The sequence below is a fragment of the Lampetra planeri genome, chromosome 39 (genome assembly GCF_965212315.1).
Source record: "Lampetra planeri chromosome 39, kcLamPlan1.2.h2, whole genome shotgun sequence".
NCBI lineage: Eukaryota > Metazoa > Chordata > Hyperoartia > Petromyzontiformes > Petromyzontidae > Lampetra > Lampetra planeri.
The window spans coordinates 7,815,478-7,837,433 of NC_136145.1; the positions used below are offsets into that span (position 1 = coordinate 7,815,478).

The 21,956-nt window shown below is 50.0% G+C and overlaps 1 protein-coding gene across 2 annotated transcripts in view; it reads right to left on the reverse strand.

Moving 5' to 3' along the window:
- The window catches only part of LOC144731578 (ubiquitin-like modifier-activating enzyme 6), a 41,422-nt gene that overhangs the window by 14,161 nt on the left and 5,305 nt on the right, over nt 1-21,956 (reverse strand). For both annotated transcript variants that reach the window (XM_078612730.1, XM_078612731.1), the window contains exons 4-21: nt 21,761-21,789; nt 20,914-21,002; nt 20,354-20,465; nt 18,417-18,497; nt 14,976-15,098; nt 13,443-13,566; nt 11,855-11,958; nt 10,938-11,000; nt 10,336-10,412; nt 9,825-9,891; nt 7,714-7,857; nt 6,583-6,650; nt 5,481-5,559; nt 4,706-4,789; nt 4,027-4,104; nt 2,933-3,114; nt 1,478-1,583; nt 1,234-1,323 (exon numbers count right to left, since the gene is read on the reverse strand). In XM_078612730.1, the coding sequence (XP_078468856.1) occupies nt 1,234-1,323; nt 1,478-1,583; nt 2,933-3,114; nt 4,027-4,104; nt 4,706-4,789; nt 5,481-5,559; nt 6,583-6,650; nt 7,714-7,857; nt 9,825-9,891; nt 10,336-10,412; nt 10,938-11,000; nt 11,855-11,958; nt 13,443-13,566; nt 14,976-15,098; nt 18,417-18,497; nt 20,354-20,465; nt 20,914-21,002; nt 21,761-21,789 (1,700 nt within the window). The remainder of the gene's footprint in view (nt 1-1,233; nt 1,324-1,477; nt 1,584-2,932; nt 3,115-4,026; nt 4,105-4,705; nt 4,790-5,480; nt 5,560-6,582; nt 6,651-7,713; nt 7,858-9,824; nt 9,892-10,335; nt 10,413-10,937; nt 11,001-11,854; nt 11,959-13,442; nt 13,567-14,975; nt 15,099-18,416; nt 18,498-20,353; nt 20,466-20,913; nt 21,003-21,760; nt 21,790-21,956) is intronic.

Consider the following 21,956-nt stretch of genomic DNA (forward strand, 5'->3'; position numbering starts at 1 on the left):
AATAAAAATTCTCACGACGTTTCGACTGCAATACAATCAATCATCAGGTGTGAAGTTCACAGCAAGAAATGTTTTTGTGAATTTCACACCTAATGATGATTGCTTGTGTTGCAGTCGAAACGTCATGAGAATTTTTTATTGTTTTATATTTTTATTATTTTATTATTTCCCTTCTACGTGACTTTACCGAAAGAACCAAGAATATGAATCCCTGTAGTCACGAAAGCTTTAAATCAAAATTTAATGCCTCACTGAGTCGCAAGATTCTGTGTCAAGAAGCTAATATCAACATTGAAATCCTTGGCCAATTCTTTTAATGGTCATTCGGCTTCAAGCGGAAGAACTGCGGAGAAACCAGAGAAAACTACGTGTACGAGAAGACAACACGCACCACTCCCCACGGATAGCTTCAATCCAGAGGCAGAACCGAAGCACCTCTACGATGACTTAGAACCATTGTCGTGCTGTCATCTCCTGGCCACCTCGCAGCTCAAGCCTACAACACCTGGCATTGCCAGGCAGTCTCAGGTCCAAGTACTAAGCAGGCTCGGACCTGCTTAGCTTCCGAGATCTGGCTAGATCACGTGACGCAGAGAGAACATGTCGTAGGCTGACCGTGAGCGGTGCTTCGCCATGACCGGGCGCGCTCCCCTGTGCCGTCACGATTAATTATAGAACGCGGCACTGCCGAGCTGAACATGGCCCATCGGTAAGGTGACCCCCCCCCCCCCGTGCGCCCCGTGCCCTTTCCGAGCGAATTCATCGTTCCTCTCGTGGCCGACGCCACTCTGCGTCTCGTCGTCCGCCCGCTGCCATGGCGGGCGGGGAGCCGCTCCTGCATGATTTACGAGCGCCCCGCAACAAGACACGCAAGCCGGGAACCAGGGGACTTGGACAGGAGAGCGTTCAGGGGTTGCACGTTGAGCACATTTAACATGCGCCCCCCCACCCGACCCCAGCCCCCACCCCCCGACCCCAGCCTCCCGCCCCAGCCCCCCCTTAATCCGTCCTCCTCTCCCAGACGACACGGCTCAGTAAGGGGACACGCGGTCAAGGCCAGGCGGGTGGTCACCACCCCGTTCAAACACGGAGGCTTCCGCGACCAATATTGTCTGCAGTAAAGGTTTTTTTATTGGCGTGGGTTAACGACACATTGGCATTCGCCTCCCTGGAACCTCCGATTGGCACGGCTGGCTACGTACGTACGCTGCGAAATAAGTTCGACGTACACACCTTGTCGCGAGCCCACTGGATGGTGTGCTCGATGACGTTCGGGAAGGACTTGAGCGTGCAGAATGGAACCTCTTCATCCAGCGGGTCCCTCTGCAACAACAGAAGCACCCGCCGAGTGACTCGGGGTCCCAGCGCACGAGCGTAAGGCGCCAGCAAGCGAATGGAGGAGTCAAAGTGGTAAGGGTCAGCGGGAGGCCTGGCACCGACGGCGGGGTGGGGGAGTCGGGCTAAGGGGTTGTGCCACCTGGCTGTTGTAGGACTCCGTCAGGTGAGGCACCACGACCTCCACGTGACCCTTGGTGCCCATGGTGCCCGAGTCGATGAGCGGCCTCTGATTGGAGACGCAGCGGCTGTGTGTGCGGGGGACAGACAGAGCGAGAGAGAGAGGCCTGGTTAAAGGGACCTTATCGCTAGGTCCATTGTGCGTCGTGGTGTTAGCCACCTCGGCAGTGGCTGGCAGTCTTCTCGACTAAACATTCAGCAACCAGGAATGGGTACAAGTCAGCAGTGCGGTGCACGCAGCAGTGGACGTCGAACCGTTACTAACATTGTAGTTTTGTCTTCTTGGTTCTTTCGGCATAGTCACGTAGAAGGGAAGTAATAAAATAATAAAAATAAAACATAATAAAATACAATTCTCACGACGTTTCGGCCACAACGCAAGCAGCCGTCCTCAGGTGAAGAATGAGGACGGCTGCTTGCGTTGTGGCCGAAACGTCGTAATAATTATTTCTTATGTTTAATTTTTATTATTTTATTACTTCCCTTCTACGTGACTTTACCGAAAGAACCAAGAAGATGAATCCCTGCAGTCACAAAAGCTTTAAATCGAAATTGTAGTTTTGATTTAAAGCTTTCGTGACTGCAGGGATTCATATTCTTGGTTCTTTCGGTAAAGTCACGTAGAAAAGAAACAATAAAATAATAAAAATATAAAACAAGAAAATTCTCACGACGTTTCGACTGCAACACAAGCAATCATCATCAGGTGTGATTTCACACAAAATTCTAAGGACGTTAACAAAACACGTGAAATCACACCTGATGACGATTGCTTGTGTTGCAGTCGAAACATCGTGAGAATTTTATTGATTTATATTTTTATTATTTTATTATTTCCCTTCTACGTGACTTTACCGAAAGAATCAAGAATATAACATCGTAGTTATCACCGATATTATACATTGCAACTGGATTTGGTGTAACTGTGTAGTATGTGCATTACGATGACTACGTACGGTAGCTACGAAATCACACTTGTTACCGATACCGACCCTACAGCCTCTTGTGCCGACCCAGTAATAACACTGGTTCCACGTTACTGCTCTCCAATGCTACCCAACCATCAGGTGTGTGCAGTGGCTTAATGAATACAAAGACTGGTCACCATGAAAAGACGGAAACGTGGTGGGGTCGGAGTTGAGAATGTTGGTGCTGCCGCTACACTCTAGGCTATTGCTGGAAAGAGGACCTGGTTTTATGCTGGCCCTACAACCTTGGCTAGTTCTGACACTGGCCCTACAACCTGGGTTACTGTTGAACGTACAACCTCGTCTGCTGCTGGTGCCTCGGGTCGGTGCTACCCAGGTAGCGCTGCCTACTGCTGGTGGTCACGGTCCAGACTTTTGCACTTTGGGCTACGTGCAAGGGGGACAGGCAGGGGGGGGGGGCACAGGTGGGAAGGGGGGAGATCGCGTACCTGTCCATGTATCGCCGGGCCTCCACGTTGTCCAGGGCGTTGAGCACCAGGCTCTGGCGGCACAAGAAGTCGTCGGAAAACGTGGCCTCCGTGGCGGGCCCCACGCGGTCCAGGCGGGGCTCCACGTGCAGCTGCGGGTTGATGTCGCGCGCCACCGTCGCCCCCGTCGTGCTCTTCGGCTTCTGCGGATGGGAGCGCCGTCGTCGCGACGTCTCGCGGTCACAGCGCGTCGTCATCGTCGCAACCAACTTCCAACGCTTAACGCATCGGGGACTTCCGGCCGATGTTGGGATTGGTAATTGATTCATGGGTTAGGTCGCGCGATGAACCTTGGCAACTTTGTCTCCAAAGAGCCGATGCCGCCCGACACAGCCAAACAAATTCAACCGTCACGTGGCGTACAAGCGTTTGACGTGCCGGTTATTATTGTTGTCGTTTCGCCGTAATCGTCATCGTCACCATTGCAATCGTTGCCATGTGTAGCACGAGGGGTAGATTTTAATGTCACCAGATAAGTAACAACTCGTCAAGACAACGCGAGTCATGTTCATATTCACAAGGGAGTTTTGGGTTAAGTCACAAGTTCAAATCCCGGTCTGGGGTCGGGTCGGGGTCAATTTACAATGAGTGCCGCTTTGTGGGAAGTCCACAGCAGTTGAACAGTGGTTAGACCTGCCCCTCCCCACCCTCCCCCACCCCCGGAAGTCGTGGTTACCTGTATGTGGTGAGACCTAAACAAGAACCGTGGTTAGACCTGCCCCCCCCCCCCCACCCCCGGAAGTCGTGGTTACCTGTATGTGGTGAGACCTAAACAAGAACCGTGGTTAGACCTGCCCCCCCCCCCACAACCCCCGGAAGGCGTGGTTACCTGTATGTGGTGAGACCTAAACAAGAACCGTGGTTAGACCTGCCCCCCCCCACCACCCCCGGAAGTCGTGGTTACCTGTATGTGGTGAGACCTAAACAAGAACCGTGGTTAGACCTGCCCCCCCCCCACAACCCCCGAAAGGCGTGGTTACCTGTATGTGGTGAGACCTAAACAAGAACCGTGGTGAGACCTGCCCCCCCCCCCCACCCCCGGAAGTCGTGGTTACCTGTATGTGGTGAGACCTAAACAAGAACTGACGATTGAGGTTGGATTTCTCTATCAGGTCGGGGTCTGTAATGGTCACCTGCAAAAAACGTCACAATTCACAAGCATCGCACGTTCAGTCTCATGAAATGAACATTTCAGTAACATGCATTAGGTATAGCCCTGTGAGCGGTGAGGCTCTTGTCTCGCGTGCAACCTCAACAAACAAAAACATGAACAAAGAACATCTTAAAGTGACGTTTCGCAACAGAAACGTCCAGGAAAAAACAGTAAAAATCTTCCAGAAAAAAGCACCGTATAACATTCGAGGCACCCCCAAAGTAACGTATACTCCCGCCCCGGTGTTGGCACAGGCTGACGAACGAAGCGGTCTGCTTCATTCATCAGTGGCAGAAAACCGAGAAGAGGTTCTTACCATGACTTAAAGCTTTCGTGACTGCAGGAATTCATATTCTTTGGGTCTTTCGGTAAAGTCACGTAGATAGGTTCAAAGAAATTAACAAAAAAACTACGACGCTTCGATCGCAACACAAGCGGTCGTCTGTGTTGTGATCGAAAGCTTTTTCCTCCTCATGACGACATCCACTTGTGTTGTGATCGAAACGTCGTAGCTTTTTGCTATTTTCTTCGAACCTATCTACGTGACTTTACCGACAGACCCAAAGAATATAGGTTCTTACCAGGCCACCGTGCTCCTGGTCGGTACCCACACCCAGTAAGGCCATGTTCTTCAGCATCTCGCAGCCGATGGCACCGCACCCCACCTGCCGAACAACAACGTTCGCACCTTCACGCGCGGCAGCAGGCAGAGCAAACGCATCAACCAGCCCGCAGCTCCTTCAATCGTCTCTTCCATTATCGTAAAAAATCCCTGTCATCACCATAACATATTGTCAACCTCGTCAGCATCATTACTGTTGCCAGCATCATCATCATTGTCGTCATCTTAATCACCATGATTATCATGATTGTCATCATCACTGTTGCCATCATCATCATCATCGATGCCATCAGCATCTTCCTCATTACCGTTCTCATTGGCAACATCATCATTGCCATAATCAAAAGTTGTCATCATCATCGGTATCATCATCATTGCCATAATCAACACTGTTGTCATCATCATTGGTATCAGCACCATCTTCATCACCACTGTTGTCAACGGCAACATTATCATTGTCATGATCAACACCGTTGTCATCATCATCGGTATCAGCACCATCTTCATCACCACTGTTGTCAACGGCAACGTCATCATCATTGTCATGATCAACACCGTTGTCATCATCATCGGTATCAGCACCATCTTCATCACCACTGTTGTCAACGGCAACGTCATCATCATTGTCATGATCAGCATCTATCCACTGTGCCCAACTGCTTGCTGCCGAGATCTGCAGCAAGAATGACAAAACCCGCGAATCTCTGCAGCGCTGTTGTTGCGCGGGACCTCACCATGAAGACGGAGAGCTTGTGGAGCTTCTCGCACACCGCCTCGCCCACGCAGAGACGCAGGGCATCGTAGCGGTCCCCCCTGCACCAGCAGGGATTTTCAAAAGGGAAAAAGCAACGAAACTTACACATCTGACAATTGACTTGGTGGGAGCTGTAAATACAATACTGTTGACACGAGTAAAGTTTCAGCCTTTTTCTCTCCCACAATTCCACAGATAAAACAATCTCCGTCGCCTCTGCGCGGCTCCCTGGTCATCAGAAGAAATGGCTATTTTAGTGACCGATGTGGCTGGAGCCAGGCTTTTCGATTCATATGCAATGTAATACATACGTACGTACGCAATACGTTCATGTAAATTGATCAGACGGCAGACGCCGCTCCGCTCATTACAATGATAAACCGTCGGTTGGCTCAGCTATCGGCTCTCACCATCAGGAGGTTGCGAGGTCACAAAGCCCATAATCCCCCTGGGGTCAATAAAACGAGTACCGCTTTGCGTGGAAGTCAGCGGAGGTTGCTCTATTAATAGACTGGCGCCCACAATAGGAAGGTGGAATTCCCACCGCTGGCTCAGGGCTATAAAATGGGAGATGCGCCCCGCTTTGATGTTCGTTTGAGAGGACGTCGCTTGAGAATTTTTGTTCAATACACACCGCAGTACCACGACGGTGAACGGCGGCGGGCTCAAGGTGGCTGACAAACCTTCAAACGTGAACAAGGAAACGAGCCAGCGCCCAGCTGGGTACAGACGGGAGCTGGAAAGATCGAACTGCCCGGAGCAGGCAGCTCATACGATACGCATTTCGTGCGTCGCCCGTTACAAAACTTTTTTTATTTTACCAGGTAGGGCCCACTGAGCCGCACACCTCTTTTTCAGAAGCGACCTGGCTATCACAAATGACAGCCCAATGAAGAGGACATTTATAGCAGCCAAATACTCCGAATCGCAACCACTGAAACGGCGACAAGGCATTGGAGCGCAAGGGGAAGGGGCGAACCATGACACCACTGGCGAGGGATGTGGGAGAAAAGGTCCGCGGCGAAACGTGGCGGGTTCAGCCGCTCCGACATATGTGCAAACGACGGCTCCTCCCAACTCACCTTGCCTTGAACCCTTCGCTGTTGACATTCTCAAGGTTCCCAACCACCTCCATGGCATCGAAGTACAACTGGGAGCAAAACAAAATGCGAGGCATTGAAAAGCAACAACGCAGACACGCGTATGTTAGGCTAAAGACGGGCACACGTAAATGGCACGGCAAATTAATCGATTAATATCGATGCTTATGAAACGTGGTCACTGGGTGGACGGACACCGCCGGTGTGGTGAGTGGACACCACCGGTGTGGTGAGTGGACACCGCCGGTGTGGTGAGTGGACACTGCTGGTGTGGTGAGTGGACACCGCTGGTGAGGTGAGTGGACACCGCCGGTGTGGTGAGTGGACACTGCTGGTGTGGTGAGTGGACACCGCTGGTGTGGTGAGTGGACACCGCCGGTGTGGTGAGTGGACACCGCTGGTGAGTGGACACCGCTGGTGAGTGGACACCGCCGGTGTGGTGAGTGGACACCGCCGGTGTGGTGAGTGGACACCGCCGGTGTGGTGAGTGGACACCGCCGGTGTGGTGAGTGGACACCGCCGGTGAGTGGACACCGCTGGTGAGTGGACACCGCTGGTGTGGTGAGTGGACACCGCTGGTGTGGTGAGTGGACACCGCCGGTGTGGTGAGTGGACACCGCCGGTGTGGTGAAGTGGACACCGCCGGTGTGTTGAAGTGGACACCGACGGTGTGGTGAGTGGACACCGCCGGTGTGGTGAGTGGACACCGCCGGTGTGGTGAGTGGACACCGCTGGTGAGTGGACACCGCCGGTGTGGTGAGTGGACACCGCCGGTGAGTGGACACCGCCGGTGAGTGGACACCGCCGGTGTGGTGAGTGGACACCGCTGGTGTGGTGAGTGGACACCGCTGGTGAGTGGACACCGCCGGTGTGGTGAGTGGACACCGCTGGTGTGGTGAGTGGACACCGCTGGTGAGTGGACACCGCCGGTGTGGTGAAGTGGACACTGCTGGTGAGTGGACACCGCTGGTGTGGTGAGTGGACACCGCCGGTGTGGTGAAGTGGACACTGCTGGTGAGTGGACACCGCTGGTGTGGTGAGTGGACACCGCTGGTGAGTGGACACCGCCGGTGTGGTGAGTGGACACCGCCGGTGTGGCGAGTGGACACCTACCCACTGCTGGATGGGGCCGAACTTCCCGGTGAGCGCCTTGAGAACCTCCTGTCCCACGACGCCGCCCAGCGCCGCGGTGAGCGCAGCCAGCTGCCCTCCCGCCACCAGCGCCGCACACTCCACGACCCGCCGCTCCACGCTCACCTGCACAACCGCAGCAGCACCACCGCCAACACAGGGGGGCTCCGGATAACCGCTCAGGATAACCGTTCCCGATAACCGCTCAGATAACCGCTCCAGATAATAGTGGCACCACAAACCGAGCTGGCCAAAAAGCAGTCATAAGATGCGGCCGCTTGCAACCACGCCGCGTGGCAACTTTTGAATGCAGCGAGATTCATTGATATAGCCCCGCTAAAACACTACAATCGGGAGAAATTATAGATGAAAGAAAAATGCCGGTTGATTAAAAAGCCTCGACGTGTCTCCCAGCAGCCGCCATCCACTTAGTAAATCAACGCTCGTTCCTCCATAAATCTGTTCCCCTGTGACATATGGAGCCATCGTTTAAACGAAAATGTTTTCTTCTGTTGAGAGGAAAGCAAGAAGGGGTATTAGAAATGAGCAGGGCATCTACGAATAGATCACCCTGGACAGGTGAGAATGTTGTAGCCATCGCGTTAACAGCGGCTGAGATGATAACGCTGAAAAAAAGCAGATGGAATTTAAATGCTTTGATATTTACAAGGGGGGGGTGAGACAATTAAATGCATCTCAGACATATAGGACATTGGAACAGAAACAGCTAAAGGCCAAATGCGCCGAGTGGTATTTTGAGAAAGTGGATTATTCAGACGCAGATTTGAGTGACGGCATCCCAGTGGGCAGCAACCGGTGATGCAAGCGCAACACGGCACCCACTCCGGCATCCGGGACCACATCCTGAACAACTCTGGCTGCCGCCTGATGATGCTGGCTGTTGTAATCACCGGCGAAACGTCACAGTACTCGAATTGTAAATGTTGTGGTGGGTTTAACTCTCCAACGCACAAGCGGTGTGCTGTACTAGTTACTGATTGGCACTTTTTGTTTACAAACCTTACTTACTGGCCGTGTCGGGTGGTGGCGGGTTTAACGAAACTTTTATATTTACGCGATCTAACCCAAAAAAAAAGCTCTATTATGGATGATATTGGTCGCGAAAGCCGACTGCGTGCTAAGCTGACCCTGAAAGGAAGTTTCTACACTCGTGGCCGCCGCTCAGTTCCCCGAGCCACTGCCCGACAATTTATCTTTCAAGGACGCTGTGTTCCAGACTAACGGGAAAGGTGGGGGGGTCCAGGATAGGGCGTCCCCCCAATGAATGAGTCCTTATCGCAGCGAGGCCGGCGCCATCGATAACGGGGACCGCCCAGAGCGTTCCGGTGCGGTGTCCTAGCGCCAATCCCCCCTCTTTGACAATCTAACTCCGCGAGGCTGTTTCCCAGCGCGGGGTGCACGTAGGAGGCATTTGGTGCTAACACAAGCCCCCTCGTCCAAATCTCTAAAGCCATGGCAGGCACGGCGTCCGGTACGGAAATGTGCGTGGGACTCCCAAGCATATTTTGCACACATTTAGATAGAGACGCCCCAAGATTCCGTTTGACGGTTCTCAGCTGAACACTCCTCCAGACTCGATGCAGCCCTTGAATAGTGAGGGGACGGGTATGGTGGGTACACCCGTGATACAGCTGCTGGGATATGAGGTGGCCAGGAGATGGCAGCACAGCGGTTTGGAGGCCAGTCAATTCACGCCTTTGGTTTTCTCCTGGTACTCCAATTACAAATTAGAGTAAAAAAATATATAAATGTACGGCAAACCCTCGCTTAATGCATGTTCACACAATACGTTTTTGCCATAACGTGGCTCTGCCATTGGTGAACACTTTTCACACAACGCTGAACATGCACCGTTACAATGCGTCACCGTCTCCAAAACACTTTGTAAATTGTGTCTAAGACATCCCACTGAAAAGGTCTTGAGGCTTAGTGCAACTTACATGCGCGAATAAATGACATTATTTAACTTCAGAAGGAGGAGAGGCTGCGTGCTCTGTAAACCGCTGCAATGAACCGCTCGTTGCGTCACCCGGGGCGACCTTCCGGGTTCGAGTGAAGCCGATGCCCCTTACCTTGTCACAGAGACGTTCACTCTCCGCTTCTGCCAAGCTGCACAGTGTCTTCACATCATCAGCGCACCTGTGAGCCACCCAGCCACACACACGTACACTCTTAAAAAACTAAGCAATCCCCCACAGAGTCGCGTGACTTTATAACGACTTGCGGGATGACTGAAAACAATAACGTAAGACACTTGCTCTTAAATACATGAGTGAGTATGCGTGCATGTGCGATCGTGCGTCTGCATGTTCGAGCGGGTGTACGAGTGTTATTCAGTACAAGTTCGCGAGAGTGCACTGGTCTTGTTTTGCCAGCGTGCTCTCGTGCGATTAGCTACGAGTGTGGACACAAGCGCGTGTACGTGAAGCACAGCCCCGACCTTCAAACCACGCGCGTGGGTCACACGCAGCGTGATGCAACACGTGTGGTCATTGTCACTTTGCAGTACCGTGGGCGTACGTCTAATAGCGTCTAACGCAGCCCACATGCTGCTTTGCGAAGACAGCGAGTGGAATCCCATACCCGGCTGTCGGCAATCTCTTATGCTGCTCCTCAAAGTGTTCCAAGGCCAACAGCGCCAAGTGGATCTGCAGAGGGGCCTGTAGGGACAGGGTGCAAGTAGTCGATGTCTCAAGTCGGTACACACAGGACACAGTGGAGATATTCGTGAGTTTTTGTTTGGGTTGTCGTTAAACAAATGGTGTTTGCTTGCGTTATCAATAAACTCGTGCCGAGGAAAATGTAAACATTTATCAGTTCTCCACGTATAAAATGCATAACTTCGAGCCCTCTGTGTGTCTTTGCGTCTGTTGGAAGGTACCACGCCGTGACCCATGAGGCCTTCGCCAGGTGTCCTTACGACACGCGCCGCTCACCCCATCGCACAGGAACGCCGCCGTGTGGTTTGAATGTTCGCGCGTGCCAACGGATTTAATTGTTACCAACGTTAAATTGCACTCAATGAGTGATTACATGGCTTACTGGAATCGACAATCGATTGCAACAAAAGTTGACCCAAAGTTCGATCGTAGATTAACAACCTAATTGCTTTACAGTCCACATTCAAGAGACTCGGGCGATGAACGGACTTTGCCTGGGTCGCTGTCTCGAGAAGTGAGCCTCACCTCTGGCTTGCTGTAGTCCACCACGAGACATGTGGGCTTCGCAAGCTGCTTTTCCAGCGATTCCTGCAATGGGCGATCACACACACAAGCAATGCACGCGCAGGACACACGCACCACTGGCTTTTATTCATCACGCTCATGTGATCGAGGTTTAAAAGCCACACGTCACCACTTAATTGGTAACATTCTCAAGACGATCGTTGAAAAGAAAACACGAAGTGGCTTTTTCAAACGTACTGGGTGTAAACACGCAGCCGGGGCTACACCGTCGTTTTGCAATCTTCAAAGTCGTGGCCTTAAATAATCTTCAAAACGTAATATCCATCACTACAACTTAACAAGAGGCAGTACGCAGTGTGTTTTATATGTGGCTACATAACCAAATCATCCTGGATAGTGCTTGGGTGACCACCGTGCATAACAGGTGTTATAGGATACGGGGCTTTGCTGTGGGTAGAAAATGGTAGTACAGGAAAATCCATGGTTGTACTGTATTTAAAGGTTTCCACGTCTATGGTTCCCACTTAACTTCATGTACACACACACCCGCCTACACACAAAGACAAAGATCCTCCATGTAGCCTTAACAGACCGTTGGGGAAAGTGCTGTTCGCGAGCACCTATGAAGGCCGGCACGGCACACGAGGGGGTGGGTGGCCAGCGCCACGCTTGGCCGCCTTTGTCTCCCCAGTGGCGATGTTTACACACCGCACCAGGTACTCATTTGACGCCGAGTCGACCTAGGGGAGGCCCAGAATGGGATCAGATAATCGTCAGTAGTGTTGGCCGTGAGAGTGAATCGAACTCGGGTCGCCGGGTTCGTAGCGCAGCGCGCTAACCTCTACACTACCGCTCCCCACCATCACCACCACCACACGTACACACACAATTACACTCGCACACAGACGGGAACTTACAAAGTGCACCATCTTGGGCACCTTGACCTGCTTGGCCATGCCGCCGTGCAGGTACGCGGGCAGGCTGGACGTGTCGCCGATGCTGAACATGTACGGGGAGAGCACTGCAACGCAGAGCGCGCAAGTCAGCGGGTGTCACGTGTCGCCAACCTCTCCTTGGGCCTCGCGGTCTCGTACAGCAACCATCACAGAACAAAGATCCCCCGTGTAGCCTCAACAGACTGTTGAGGCAAGTGCTGTTTGCGAATAGCACCTATGAAGGCCGGCACGGCACACACGAGGGGGTGGGTGGCCAGCACAACGCCCGCCCGCCCGTCTCCTGAGAGGCGATGTTTACACACCGTACCAGGTACTCATTTGAGGCTGAGTCGACCTAGGGGAAGCCCAGAACCGGTTCAGATAGTCGTCACTGGTGTTGACCGTGAGCGAGACTCGAATCTGGGTGTGGCTGGGTTTGTAGCGCAGCGCTCTAACCGCGACACTAACATTTCCCACAATGACCACCACCACACCACAGAGGCGAGCACACATGTGTGTGTGTTTGTGTGTCGCTACGACATTCACATTGAAACTAAATTCTCTCTCTTAACTTCACACGTCGTAGGTTTGCGCAGCCAACGTTGTGATTCACAGTAGACGTTTGGGTGAGGCCACGTAATAATGACTTTCAAAGCCCTGCAAAATGTCCCTGGCACGGCACTCAGTGTGAAAAGTTTCATTCCAATTTGTATAATTAAGTACAAAAGAAAAACTCAAAAAACGAATTTAACATGTGGTCATTTTCTTGGTTCTTTCGGTAAAGTCACGTAGAAGGGAAAAATTTAAATAATAAAGCAATAAAATAAAAATATTATTTAATATTTTCCCTTCTACGTGACTTTACCGAAAGAACCAAGAATATGAATCCCTGCAGTCACGAAAGCTTTAAATCTAAATGTGTAGTCATTGTTGACCGGACTGACATGAACTTGCTTCACTTGAGAACCCAGTTTCATCATGGGTGCGGGCTGTCTGCATTAAACTCTAGGATCTCAGCAGTGCCGGCTTTTAGTGTCCACTCAGAAGTAGCCACCTCTGCCGTTACGATCACTTTAATTTAACAACGAACAACACTGACGTGGGAAGTTGTCATCACTCGACAACAGGCGTATGTATCCGTGCGATTTTAATAGAGTTGTAAATCGACGGCGTGGCGGTTAGCGTCCCGTAAGATGTCAGGCCACCTGAATTCAAATCCCAGCGATGGCTCATATCAGTGGTGAGTGATATCTGAAACCGGTTTCCCTTCACCAAACCGCACTGACCAGCGGTTTTAAGCATCGTCAAGCAATCCCTGTAACTGACGTGGCGAGGAGAGGCCTTGAGCCAGGAACAAAGGTCTGTACACCTCCGATCATCGATTGAGGTCCCCTTGCATGATGGTAACGTTTTGGCAGCATTGGGAGTACTGCTAGATGAGGGCCATTCTTCACCACGCTACATTAACCCGCACACCAAAAGGACAGGGGGGTCACATGATGTTGTAGAGAACTGGGTGCGTGCAGCATCACACGACCGCGCGAGAGAAGGGCTGCTGATGTCACCGTACCTGTGACCGTGTGCGTGCAGCCGTTGAGAGAGGTCATCCCGTGAACCTCCTTAAATGTCAATCTGTCGCCGGTCTCGAGGCCGTGGGCACGGTTGTCCATCGTCACCACCACGCCCGGATTGGACTACAGCACAGCAAGCGGGATAGACGCACCACACCCGCCCACAATCAGGGAGGCGGCAATGGTCGAAGCGTAGGTAATGAGTTGTGGTTTGATGTTATCCCAACCCGGTAACGCCTTACTCGCTCTCCCAGTAATCTTCACAGTCCTAGGCAATTTATCAAATCCTGACCAGCACCGTCGCCCACGCACCCACTGCCCCCCCCCCCCCATGACAAACCCCAAGAGCCCCCTTCATCCGTCTCCATCCGTCGCCGTTTATTTCACCCACACCGCCACAAAATAGCGCTCCGCCCACTCGCGCAGACAAGTGCCGCCACACAACCTCGTGTTGCTGTGTGCGTTCATCGTTTGAGATGACAAATACTGCCCTGCACAGCTCGCCTTTGAGAAACCGTAATATTGATGCAATGCAATCACAGTTGAAGGATATAATTTAAAAGTTTACAGAAGGAACATTACAAATAGAACTTTAAAAAATAAACGACAACTACACTCAATTTTCCACTTCGAAGTGTATTTAAAAGCATACGTAGCGAGGTTACCAAACAACACAAAATACACCATTATATTCTTCTTTGAAGCCTCAAGTCCCTTGATTGCATGGGGGCAGCTATTCGGATTTGTATGTATGCATGTTGAAATTCTATCGCACCATACGTAGCCTACCGTGCAAATCGCAGGTGCAGGGGGAAGGAAAACAGACTAAACACAAGAAGCAGTTCTAAATAACGAGTTTTCAATCCAGATTAAAAAGTGCAGAAGCGTCATCTGAAAGCGCGCGACGCAGGGACTGTCATTGCCCGATGGGTATTTCCTCCCTCCACGAATTTCTACTCAGTGCCTCTTCTCTCGTCACATCCACTGTCCCCCGTATCTCGTTCCCCCGCATCATCCCACCTCACCCTCGCTCTGCCTCTACTCATTGCGGTGGCATCTCTGTGCGAGTCCATGAGTCTCTATAGGGACTCATATGTCTCTCTGTGAGTCCACGGATCTCGATGTGAATCTCTAGGTTTCTGTGCGAGTATGCATCTTATTTGTCTCTTCTCAACACACGCCCAAAACTCGTAAGTCTCACCTCCCTTACAGCGTCTCAAGAATATCTGTAATCTCTGCGAAAGTTCACAGTTCTTCATTACAATGAATTGTTACGTGCTCACAAAAAAGCGTACGAGGCATCAATCGGCGTCTTCAGCCACCTGTGACACATATCAGTGAGCAGGAGTTCTGGAAGGCCCGAGGCCAAATGGCACGTGGGGCCCCCTTATTGATTAGCAACCAAAATATCAGCCCTGGTCTGAGGCCCCTCTTTTGTGTGGGGTTATTTTCCCCCTTTGCAACACCCCTCCCCACTATCCCCGTCCCTCTGGGCGGCCGTGTCGGTGTGACACCACGGGGCGGTGACTGACCTGCGAGATGCTCTGGATGAAGAATTCCTTGGGCGCCTCCCCAGTCGGGTCCAAAACCTCAAAACGCTCTCCAAAGTCGCAGAAGATGCGGCAGAATACGCCCCGCACGTCCGTGCTGATAAACTACGGCCGGCCGCAAACAACAACAACAACAAAAAAATCGCAAAGAAACACGCTCGGCCTTCCGGGCGTTCTCTCCAAACTTTCTCCCTGATACTGGTTCGGAGCGTCGCTTAGTCTGGGCGACGACGCAGCACGCTCGCCGTTGCCGTCTCAGACGGACACGTCATTACGGCATTCCTATTTACGTGCTCCGGGATGGGATAATGCCTACTCTTAGGTTTTTTCGGTAAAGTCACGTAGGTAAAAAAAAAATTACTAAATTAAATTGTGATTTAATTTAGTTATTTTCATTTTTTTTATTTTATTATTATTTTTACCTACGTGACTTTACCGAAAAAACCTAAGAGTATGAATCCTTGCAGTCACGAAAGCTTCAAATCTAGAATGGGATGATGACCTTCCACAATCTTCTTCAAGCATTGTTGGTACCAGCAAGCAAGCATCTGACACAATTCATAAATTAGAGTTGACTCTCACTTTTACAATACATGTGTGTGTATATATAGCTATGTAAAATCGTTCATTTAATAGTTGTTATTTTTTTCACCTAATATTTTCTGGGTCTCTCCCGAACGAGACTGGAGCAGGCAAGTGACAGACAGCGAGCGGTATACTGGATGTAGTGTGCCAGGTGCGGAAATATGTTCATCAACGTTAATATTTTTTTATTTGTATCATGCCCTGAATGCAGGACATCTTGAGATACAAACCAAAACAGACCTGGTTCAAATTAAGATTATTTCTGATTCTTATACATTTTATATGATTGGTCTATTGGAAGCGTTCAGGCTCGTGTACAACTGGCAGCCACGATCGTCTCAACAGGCAGCACAAGGGCCCAAAACAGCCTCAACGATTCTTGCCTTCAATCACAACCCTGAATCGTGACAATGCATCAAACCATGAAGGACATATGAGGATGAGTTGTAATGTGCCGTTTTGTCAAATAATTTTGGCTCACCATGTGAGTTATCAAACTAAAGCAAACTGTGCTTTATTTTACCAGGTAAGGCCCACAGCTCTTTTTCAGAAGTGGCCTGGCCACAAAATATAGTGTAATGAAGCGGCTTATCGTCATGTGTAAAAATATAGCAGCCAGAGAAAAATCCACGCGACCACGGAGAGAACTTGCAAACTCCAAATAAGTAGGTGCCAGGAGTCGGGATCGAATCGACGACATCCTGTATACCAGGCGAGGTAGTTAACATCTCATAGCCACCGTGATGATGAGAGAGAGAGACACACAGACTCCAAATATACAGCAGCACGCATCAGAGTCGGGATCGAACCCACGACCTCCTGTATACCAGGCGAGGTAGTTAACATCTCATAGCCACCGTGATGATGAGAGAGAGAGAGACACACAGACTCCAAATATACAGCAGCACGCATCAGAGTCGGGATCGAACCCACGACCTCCTGTATACCAGGCGAGGTAGTTAACATCTCATAGCCACCGTGATGATGAGAGAGAGAGACACACAGACTCCAAATATACAGCAGCACGCATCAGAGTCAGGATCGAACCCACGACCTCCTGAATACCAGGCGAGGTAGTTAACATCTCATAGCCACCGTGATGATGAGAGAGAGAGACACACAGACTCCAAATATACAGCAGCACGCATCAGAGTCGGGATCGAACCCACGACCTCCTGTATACCAGGCGAGGTAGTTAACATCTCATAGCCACCGTGATGATGAGAGAGAGAGACACACAGACTCCAAATATACAGCAGCACGCATCAGAGTCGGGATCGAACCCACGACCTCCTGTATACCAGGCGAGGTAGTTAACATCTCATAGCCACCGTGATGATGAGAGAGAGAGACACACAGACTCCAAATATACAGCAGCACGCATCAGAGTCGGGATCGAACCCACGACCTCCTGTATACCAGGCGAGGTAGTTAACATCTCATAGCCACCGTGACGATGAGAGAGAGAGACACACAGACTCCAAATATACAGCAGCACGCATCAGAGTCGGGATCGAACCCACGACCTCCTGTATACCAGGCGAGGTAGTTAACATCTCGCCACTGTGATGATGAGAGAGAGAGACACACAGACTCCAAATATACAGCAGCACGCATCAGAGTCGGGATCGAACCCACGACCTCCTGTATACCAGGCGAGGTAGTTAACATCTCATAGCCACCGTGATGATGAGAGAGAGACACACAGACTCCAAATATACAGCAGCACGCATCAGAGTCGGGATCGAACCCACGACCTCCTGTATACCAGGCGAGGTAGTTAACATCTCATAGCCACCGTGATGATGAGAGAGAGAGACACACAGACTCCAAATATACAGCAGCACGCATCAGAGTCGGGATCGAACCCACGACCTCCTGTATACCAGGCGAGGTAGTTAACATCTCATAGCCACCGTGATGATGAGAGAGAGAGACACACAGACTCCAAATATACAGCAGCACGCATCAGAGTCGGGATCGAACCCACGACCTCCTGTATACCAGGCGAGGTAGTTAACATCTCGCCACTGTGATGATGAGAGAGAGAGACACACAGACTCCAAATATACAGCAGCACGCATCAGAATCGGGATCGAACCCACGACCTCCTGTATACCAGGCGAGGTAGTTAACATCTCATAGCCACCGTGATGATGAGAGAGAGAGACACACAGACTCCAAATATACAGCAGCACGCATCAGAGTCGGGATCGAACCCACGACCTCCTGTATACCAGGCGAGGTAGTTAACATCTCGCCACCGTGGCGCCCCGAAAAGGTAGCTTGTGCTCGTAAATGGAGATTGTTTTCTACATGCTTTTTATTAACTCCCTCTGTCTGTTGCTGTTGTCGTTGTTGTTGTATCCTCAAATCTTGTAACTCAATTTTAACCCAATTCCCAATGTGGTATCGACTGCAAACTTGGTATGCATATGTCATACTGATGACAATACTATATTCTATCATAAAATATATATTTTTAAACATTCTTTTTTATGAAATGTTATGTTTCGGCTTGGCTCTAATTGTCCATGCTCAACTAACGTTGGCTGTAATTGGCCACGGTCTCTTACATTATGGCAAGCTTCGGGGGCCACTTCCTGGAGTCGTGGAGTTCTGCCATTACGAGTACATTTCATAAAAGCGTGTTTTTAAACGAGTTTTTTTAAAATATTACTTGTTGTTGTTGTTGCCCAAAAAGTCATACAACGATGCATCGCTCGCTCTGTCAAAAAGGCAACGTGACCGCACGGACGTAACGGGATGGAATCCAGGCAAAACCTATCGACCGCGCGCTCTATCGGCGACGGGCGATTGCGTGCAGGCACCTCGTACCTTAATGGGAGGCCCCTGGGAGTGACAAAACGAGTCCAGCTTGCACTGCAGCGCGAGGGGGCAATCCGTCACGACCACGCACTGAGGAGAGGAGGGAGAGGAGGGGGTGGTGGTGGTGGGAGGCATCACGCGACACGGGAAAACGGCGAACGCGACGGCTGCTGCGTTAATTACCCACAAGGCCACGAGCGTGGCTTATGTGCTAATAACTGACAACTTATCACGCGTCAAGATCATTGTACCGTCAATTTTGCTCGGTTTCGTGACATCTTTGCTTATTTTACAGCGTTTTAAAGATCTTATTTTGGACCAAAATAATTGTGAACATAAACACGCAATAATTACCATTGTAAATGAATAGGTATATTACCCGTGAAACATGCTCGTTTCCTGCATCACAACAAAAAGGCTACGCTATTGCAGTAGATCATTTATTTATTGCGTAACTGGCTGCATGTGCGATATGAAGCGTAATAGATTGTAAAGTAAAGTTGCAATGATTATAAGACCTGTGACAGACTTAGTGTGTTAAGTGAACCGCAGTTGAAGAATAATTAAGTGACCTCTGCTCACACTGGATGTACATAACCGCACAAAAAGAAGAGAAATATGTGACGTGAAATTAGAAAGTTACAGCAAATTGGTATCGCTATCATGATCGCACCGTGAAAAATGATATAATTTTTCTATCGTCAAAAACGACATCACGGCAACCCGAAGGGAGCATGCCACGCCACGGTGGCGAGATATTAACTACCTCGCCAGGTACGCAGGAGGTCGTGGGTTCAATCCCGACCCTGACACCTGTATATTTGCAGTTTGCGTGTTCTCCCCGTGGTCGCGTGAATTTTTCTCCAGGTCCTCGAGTTTAACCCTCCACATTTAGAACCAACGTGCGTTGAGAGTTTTTTGCGGCCAGGTTGCTTCTGAACAATTGCTAGAATGCTAGAAAGCTCAATGGGCCCTTACCCGGTAAAATAAAAAGTGTAATATTTTAGAACGCTGATCAGCAAAACACGAGCACACGTATCGCTTGCGTTTTACCGAGAGCCGTGAACCAGTGCCAAGTCACGCCACGCCCACACTCATTCGACCCATGGGTCTAAAACATTATAAATTAGGGCTTCAAAACATTAACTATCCCGCATCTGCGAAACATAACGGTTCAGTCTAATTTATTAGGATTTACCCGGTGAGCCATTCGGTGTTATGTAACCACCGCCAAGAGACTTGAATGTGCACTCTCCAGCCTGCACTCTGCCAAGTCTGCTTGTATGAACCTCCAACTCGCAAAAACACTTATGGTCGGGCTGCTTCTCAGCTGTGGAATGCTGGAAAAATATATCATAAAAATGATATGACACGTCAATTTCTCATGAGAATAAAATGTAGGAAATTCCATGCTGAAGCTTACGAACGACGACTTTGAACCCGCGATAATACTTAACAGCAAAAACCATTTCAAAGATTATTTACATTCTTTCCAACTAAAGTGGAATATGCATGAACTCTGTCCATCCCTCTTGCCTATAAAAGGGAGCATGATAGACCCGTACCAAGATGATCTAATAGCAACTAAACTTTGGCATTAAGTCATCTTGCTAGTCAGAACTTACTCTATGGATAACCGACAAAATGTATTTAAAGGGCTGCCCAAAACATTCCGAGGAGATCCAGCGCTCGAAGGATTGGTCCTGCCTGGCCAGGATATGTGCCCCTTCCCTCCCAACCACGTCACACATCACGTGCCACGGGACGTCTTCTCGTTGTGCGGCTTGATACGCGATGTGATTATCGCCAATTAAATACCCTTTGAGGACAGACTCGCGTTGGAAAGCGTTACAGGATCCATGCGCTAGTGTGGTTTTTCTCCATCGGTTTACTTCTTCTTAGGAAACGCGTTTTTCTGAGCCGTTTGCCAACGCCGCTGCTGTTACCTGGTACTCTCTCAGGAAGGCAAGGTCGGTGTCGTGGTTCAGAGGTTCGGTTGACGAGCGCACCCTCACGTACGGATTCAGCTCCTTCAAGCGCTCAAGAGATGCCACGGCCCTGTCCGACACACATCATCACAAATCAACAACAAAACGTGGCCAAAGCCTTGCTGTGTAGGTGGTTACGAGGAGTCTGCACGACGGCTCGGCTCACATCAAACACAAATGCCCCACGAATTAAAGAATATAGTCATCAACAACTGGCCAAGGCAGACTGTTAAGGGGTCCTTCCATGGAGTTCAGGGATTCGACTGGACAAACACCCACATGGCACGCTTCTTAACACAATTGCAATATATGCTACCTAACGACACGTAAAACTTTTCAAATGGATTTAGTCAATATTGCATAAGAACGATCTAAATCAAGACGTTGATGTTGGTCAGCCGTGCGGTATGGGTTTTTTGTGGTGGTTAAAGGGTTTTGTGGTTTTGAGGCATACAGACCGATGAACGCATTTCCCAGGCATAGCCAATAAGCAGGCAACTGATCCCTTAAAACGTCACCTGTTCCGCCCAACATCATCTTCTCTGAGAAAGAACTGCGTTCCGAGGTCCGCGATGGTGGCCGATTTCGTGTCGTGCACATTCAGCAACTGGCCGGACAGCGTGAAAAGGAGGTCGTTAGTGCAGCAATAAAACCAATTGCAGCAGCATGCAGTTACACACTTACGCCAACCTTCGCTCAGTGGGAAAGATCAATGGTTCTCCTCTGCTGCCCCCATCGGCTGGCACTCCCTTACCCCAGACATGCAAATTCAACCCTGACGAAGTTTGGAAAGCTGAATGGAGTTCAAAAGAACTCGCAAACAAACACTGCTTGTGAAAGACCCAACAGAGAAGATCCCCGGTTTTAATCTTCCACGAAGCTCGTGGTCCACCCTAAACTGCATCCACTGCACAAATCGTGGCAGGAGATGCGGATACCCAATGCACAAATTAAAAATTTAAAAAACTCTTTGGTAGTGTGCGACTGCGGTTATCCAGAACAGACCGTACAACGTATAACTACACAAATCCCTAGTCCACAAATACGAAGGAGACAACACAGCGATGATGATACTGCTCCTGATGCGGTTATCTGGCTGGACCACGTGAAAGTGAAATTGTAGTTGTTGCTCTGCATCGACATCAGCGGCCGTACGTCAACAACAACAAGAAGGCCCCAGACGTTTATCACGGCGACCCCCTACCCCTTTTCGAGTCCCGGCGCAAGACTTTCTTTCCTCAACCCATAACGGACTTGCCTCTCTTTACGAATTCATTCTGCCCACCTTTTCTGTACACTCTCCGTTGATGCGGTCGAAAGCAACATTTGTATTGTGTCGTATGACAGAGTAATTTATGCGATTACCTTTACACCGGCCAACACAATATTCTTGGCTGCAAGAAAACAAAATGACAGTCAATTAGAAAATTGCATATTTGTTATGATTACGTCTAACATTTTGAAGGTCACTTCCACGGCCATTGGTCGGTTTTCTGGTCAAAACATTGGTGCAAACACAATAACAAGAAGTGCACAACTGGTTCTTGGTTGTAGACATGTC